This window comes from Gavialis gangeticus, unplaced genomic scaffold (assembly GCF_001723915.1).
Source record: "Gavialis gangeticus isolate Ggan-Ray unplaced genomic scaffold, GavGan_comp1, whole genome shotgun sequence".
Lineage (NCBI taxonomy): Eukaryota > Metazoa > Chordata > Crocodylia > Gavialidae > Gavialis > Gavialis gangeticus.
Window position 1 is genome coordinate 4072955 of NW_017729005.1, and position 6161 is coordinate 4079115.

General features: G+C 43.3%; 1 protein-coding gene across 1 annotated transcript in view; it reads right to left on the minus strand.

Moving 5' to 3' along the window:
• IGF2BP3 (insulin like growth factor 2 mRNA binding protein 3) overlaps positions 1-6161 on the minus strand; it is a gene marked incomplete at its 5' end in the record, with an annotated part of 212572 nt that overhangs the window by 59771 nt on the left and 146640 nt on the right. The window contains one exon of the mRNA XM_019508543.1: positions 743-1027. Coding sequence (XP_019364088.1) covers positions 743-1027 — 285 coding nt within the window. The remainder of the gene's footprint in view (positions 1-742; positions 1028-6161) is intronic.

Here is a 6161-nt window from a genome sequence, read left to right on the forward strand (position 1 = left end):
GATGTCTAATCTAAATCTACTCTCTAATAATTTGTGTCCATTGTTCCTTGTCATGCCAGGGGGCGCTAGGGGAAACAGTGTCTCCCCTAAACCCTTCTGGTCCCCCCTGGTCTCCCCTAAACCCTTCTGGTCCCCCCTCCTGCTGCTGTCCTGGTGACAGCCAGACCTAGCTGAGGAGAAAGGGAGGGGGGTGTCCCTCAACACCTCACCAAACCTCATAAAGTGGCCCTCCAGCCTAAATAATCACCCAGCCCTAGACTAGAGCATTCCAGAAAAACAGGAGACAAGGCCTGGTTCTTATTGACAACTTCGGTTCTTAATGAGAAATTAAATTCTTATGTTTATCCCAACCAAAAGCTGCACTTCTAAAACCAACTTTTTCCCAGGAACCCCTTTGAAGACCACAAAGGGAAGGAAAGAGACAACAACCCCCCCCCCCCCCCAAAAAAAAAAAAAAAAAAAACCAACCACAATCAAACCTAGTGGAAGATCTAAGTTTATACTACTGATATAGACCCAACTGTAGATGCCTTCATCACAAAAGAGAGAAAAATGGGTGAGAGCGCAGAAATACACAGTTCTCAGCAAGCCCACAAATGGACTTCACTGGTCTCTGACAACTGGGCAGGGAAGGGAAGGAGAGAAATGAAGAAGAAAGCCAGTTTTTGTATTGCACTGAGAGAAAAGTCAACAAAAACAAAGATCAACTTAACATGCTGGACAGTTTTGTAGCATAACTCACTTGGACTGTGTCTGCTTTGTGATATTTCTAATAGTTGCTCCTTCTTTCCCAATAATGGCTCCAACAAACTGTGTGGGAACCAGCATCCGCAGTGGAACATCTGACTGTGGTTTCTGCCTCGTAGTTGCACCAGGTGATCCCTGCCTTGGAGGACCCCTCTGTCCAAATCCACGCCTCCCCTGTGGATGCTGTTGTGGGGGTTGTTGTGCTGCCATTTCATCAGGGATATATGCAACTTTCAGGGAATAATTTTCAAGCTGAAACCCATTCAGTTTTTCTATTGCTCTGTGTATTTGCAAAAAGCAGAGGGTAGGGAGTGAGGGGAAGAGGAAAAGAAGAGAGACAGAATTATATATTAATGTATAATTAATGTTAACTCTTAACATTAATTAAAGTAATGGAGAATTATTCAGTTCTAGGCGTCTGTTTATCCTGAGTTGGATGAATGAAGCTTAAAACTGGCTGTTAATTTAAAAAAAAAAAAATACTCCTACACAATCAAGATCCATACCATACAACTACATGGAGAAAACATTATGCTCAAGGCTTACAAATCAGTTCTTATTTGCTCTAGGTTTGTCTACACTTATGAGATTTTTCTGGTGTACCTCGATCAACAAAGCCCCTAGTAGAGATGTGAATAATGCCCTGAAAATATTGCTGGAAAAATATATGTCCTCACTGTAATGTTTTGCCAGAAAAAGGATTTGGGGGGGGGGGAGGGGGGGGAAACAGATTTTCCAACACAGCAAACCCAGATAAAAGGCAGATTTTTTTCACACTCCTAACAGGTATGACAACAAGAATTAACTGTAAACCAAGAAAAAAAGGCCACTTCGCAAGTATCTTTTAAACACCTTTACAATCATGGCAATTGGTCATGTTGAAGAAATTAACTTGGGCAGGAATATAGATTAAATGATAACCAGCTGACTTGATGTACACATTCAAATGATTTATGTAGTGGATGTCAAACAACATGTGGCAGCAGCAACTCTGGCTCCAGCACGGGGCATGTGGTAGGGGGGTCTGGGGTCACCATGGCATGCTCTGCTGCTGCTGCTGCCACCACATGCTTTGGTGCTACCACATGGTTTTCCAGACATGAAGTAATCCCAACTCAAAGATGCCTTCAATCAACCAGCAATTTCCAGGGACAGCAGTGTGTTAGTCCTCCCCATACTCTCTCTCTTACACTGCTATACTCAAGGGTTGGAAAATCATGCCTGTTATTTTTCATAGCTGCAAATATAAGTACTCTGATGTATAAAATGCAGTGCAACCTACTTGCCCATGTCAGATGATGAAACAGGGAGTACCCACCATGGCTTTCAACACCACAGCAATTCATAACAGAAAAATTCAGGGAAATGGAAGGACTGGGAGGAAGACAGAACACCTAAGAAAAGCAGAGCACCTCACACACTCCAGACAGTACCCATATTAAATTAACTTGAAGTCTTCCTTGGGGAAACACAAGATTTAGTTATCAGTGGGAAGTATAAACTTATTCATTAATAAGTGGTGCTACCAGCCTTGTCTATAATTAAGGCTGCCCACCATTTCTTAATATAAATACCCAGTTTTCAGTGGCATATAATTTTGCCAAACATTAAGGGTCTGGGCTAAAGTTTTCCAATGCCAGGCATCTGGATCAACCTGAATTTTATTAACTCTGGACAAAATTTCCCTGCTTTTCCCAGAAAAAGGCTAAGGGAAATAATATATTCTGTACATGTTAGAATAAATACATTTTGAAGAAAATAAACTTGGTGAGCTTCTTCTTGGGGTTGGAGAGGGAGGGGGGCACTTTAGTACACACAGGCTTCGAACCAGGGCATAGTGTAAGAAAATTCTATTAGGTCTGTCTGTACAACCTTATTTGCATGCACATATTTAATCATATCATCATGTACTCATTTTTCCAGAGGATTTCAATATAATTTAGAGCATGGGACAGACTTGTTCTGGAGAGTAGTCAGGTTTATGTCATGAAGGGGAAACTATCTGCAGAACACTTGCTTTGTTTACTATAAGGCTGGAATGTGTGCATGAATGAGGCAGGGGATTTCTAGAAGAGAAGGAGTCATAGTCAAACTGTGTGTTTTCAAGTGAGTCTAATTTAAATGAGTGGTGATGTCCCACAGTTAAAAATAAATTTAAATCAGAGCTTGGAAAATTCAGTAGTTGTTTAAGAGTCTCATATCAAGTCCTAGCTGTATTGAACTGGGCACCAAAAGCTAACAAATACTTCTGATATTTTTCTCTGCATCCCAGTTCCCCATCTATAAAATAGAGATTATGAGAACATATTCTGTCATCTCTCACAGGATAAATTAGCATATCTAAAGATACTATATGCAATCACTCTAAAGAAAAGCCCATGAGAAAACTAATATTTCTTTTATTTGAAAAGCGTTCAGTAAATATGGCTGGAGGCAATATAAATCAAAGAATAAAATAACTGCTTAATTGAATTAATTTGTACAATGAATGAGGCAGGGGCTCTCTGGAAAAAGGACCAAAAGTAAAAAAATGAAATTCAGTGAAAGATCATCACAACACAGATACCCAAAAGGACCAAACTCCAGAATTGAAATATCCTGTTCATCTGTACCTTTTCTAGTCTTGACTTTGAAAGCTTAGAAAAAATTATTTTAACCTAATTTTTAATGTAATAAGAAAAAAGCAAAGGAGGAAAAAACAAGGCATTGGTAAGGTCCCACAGTTGATCTCCACCATACCAAATCACCTTCCCTGTAATATATTTGCCAAGTTCACATGTGTGGAACTTGGCCTCCTCAAGCTGCTTTTACATCAGGAGGTTCTCGGACAGGATCCCTGCATTGTGATGAGTTTCCTTACATCAAACCAGTATACCACTTCTTAGATGCTGCCCTGGGGAGGTTTTTGCTGCCTCATCTAAGCCACTTACACATTATATCTTTGCAATGTATATGACAAGCCAATGACTGTATAGCCCTGTGCTTCCAATTCAAAGGGAACAGGGATTTTTCTGTTTAATACATGGCTCACAATCTACCGGCATGACCTTAAACACGAAGGAAATGGTAAGAAAATGGTTGCAATTTGGAAAGTTAATTTTGTTGTAACAGTTCATCACTGGCCATAAAAAACATGATAGTAAATTAACCACAGCTTAAAAATAAAAAATGTGGGAAGAGTTCCTATTTTTTGTCTAATTCTTAAGAGGCATACTTGCATTATTTGTTTCTCAATTAGAGGCCATCAACCAAGTAGACTCTTGTTTAAAGTCCTCTACCCTAGATATTTATATGACTAGTTAATACAATTTATCCCTCACCATAAATGAGGCACAAGTTACATGACTTGCTGAAGGTGACAGAAGTTGTGGCAGAGCCAGGAAGTAAAATCTACTTTCTGGAGTTGCAGCCCCATTTCTTAAGCCAAAAATTGTGGTGCACATAAAATTGCCACTGACTTCAATACATTGATATGAAATGCAAACATCCGGTGCTTTTGGGGTTGCAAGGAGCAGGGAGGGTAAGCCCCAGGTTTTACAAATTTCAGTTAACGTTTACATCCTAATTTCTCACATGTTACTGTACTATGTTACAAACTCTTCTGGTCTCAGCCTGAGATCCATCCCCCACACCCTCATTTTATGCATTTCAGGGGCACAATCTAGTTTATGATTTCAGTCAAGTAAATCAGTCTAACAGAAATCTCCAGCATTTCAGAGTGAAAGCTGACAGTCTAAAAATATGTTGCTGGAGAGCAAGTAGCAATGCCCACAGATCTATGGAAACCTGAAAGCAAACTTAAACAAAACATGGGACTTATCAAATCAAACCCAAACTGTAGGAATGTAACATCATCCTTCCTATTGTTTTCTTGTCCTATTACCTAGAGAAGCAAGAACTGCCCAACAGGTCTAAGTCCTGGTAAACAGCAAGCAACCAGCACCAAGACCTCTAGTAGGCTCCACAGAAAGGATAAAAAGCAACTGCCCCATACTTAAACAACAAATCATTACAAGAATGGCAGTGATGACACATCCCTATGTTTCAGCCACCCCTTGCCCAAATGGTTCAAGAAAAAAAAAACAAGCTTGCAGTGAGACCAGAAGATTAACATAGCTAGGTTTCAGAGAAACAAGAGGAAGAGAAAATTCCACATTTGAACAACTCTCTGGGGGGAAAAGGAGAGGGTGGAAATGGGGTAAAGGGAAGGAGAAGTGTTATTAGCAGCAAGATCCAGTTCAACAGAAGGGTGCTCCAGTGCCTCTGTTGACCTCAAGCACATCACGAAGGGCATGGACATAATGGCTGTGCAAAGCTTCGGTAGCCAATTTGATTTGGAGGAGATTCGGCATGATTTGGGGACTGAATCTCCAAATCTGAATCGAATCAGGAGACCAATTAAAAACTCCAAATCAATTCAAAGCATCCAAATTGATTTGGAAAAAGATTTGGTGATTCGGCCATAGACTGAACAGGCAGCTGACACAGCTGCCTCCAGCTGGTACGTCTGTTGGGGCTGGGGGGGGAAGGGACATGGGGGAAGGAGGAATTGCAGCTGGGGCTGGAACAAGCTGCCCAGCTGGGGCAGGGGGCAAGTTACTCAGGTCAGGGGAAGGGGCTCTGCCCTGCTGCTACTTGCCTAGCCCGGGGAGGGGGCAGGATGTGGGCAGGGCTCACTCCAGGCAGAAGGTGGCAACAGGGCATAGCCCCCGCTCCCAGTGCTGCTGCACCCACATCCCATGCCCCCCCACACTAGCTGGGCAAGCAGTGGCAGCACCCAGCCTCCATGCCGGCTGGGCAAGCAGCAGCAGCACAGAATCCCCACTCCCAGCACTGATGCAGGCACAGTGGAAGGTGCTGGGAGCAGGGGCTATGCCCTGCTGCCACTTGCCCAGCCAATGTGGGGTGGGGGTGGGGGTGTAAGGCAGGCACAGCTTGCTCTGGGCAGAAGGGGGCAAGTGGCAGCAGGGCATAGCCCATGCTCCCAGTGCCTTCCACAGTGACCACATCAGCACTGGGAGGGGAGAAAACCCTATCCCCCCCGCCCCAGCTGGGCAAGTGGCAGCAAGGCAGAGTCCCCATTCCCAGCGCTGTTGTGCCTGCATCCCACACCTCCCCGCACCTCTCCCCTCCGCCCACTACAACACACTTACCAGCTGAACGCAGCTGTGTCCAGCATTGTCGAGGACTGCTGCATGTTTAGTCTATGGCTGAATCTCTGAGTTGGTGCTGAATCTCTCCAAACCGATTTGGAGGCTTCTGAATCAATTTGGACCTTGTAATGGGTCGCCCAATTTGATTTGGATTCAGAGACTTGGCCGCCAAATTGGGCCTAATCTCCAAATTGAATTGGCTACTGAAGCTTCGCACAGCCCTAGCATCTACCCAGTAAGACTCATGAGATCAGTCAAGTT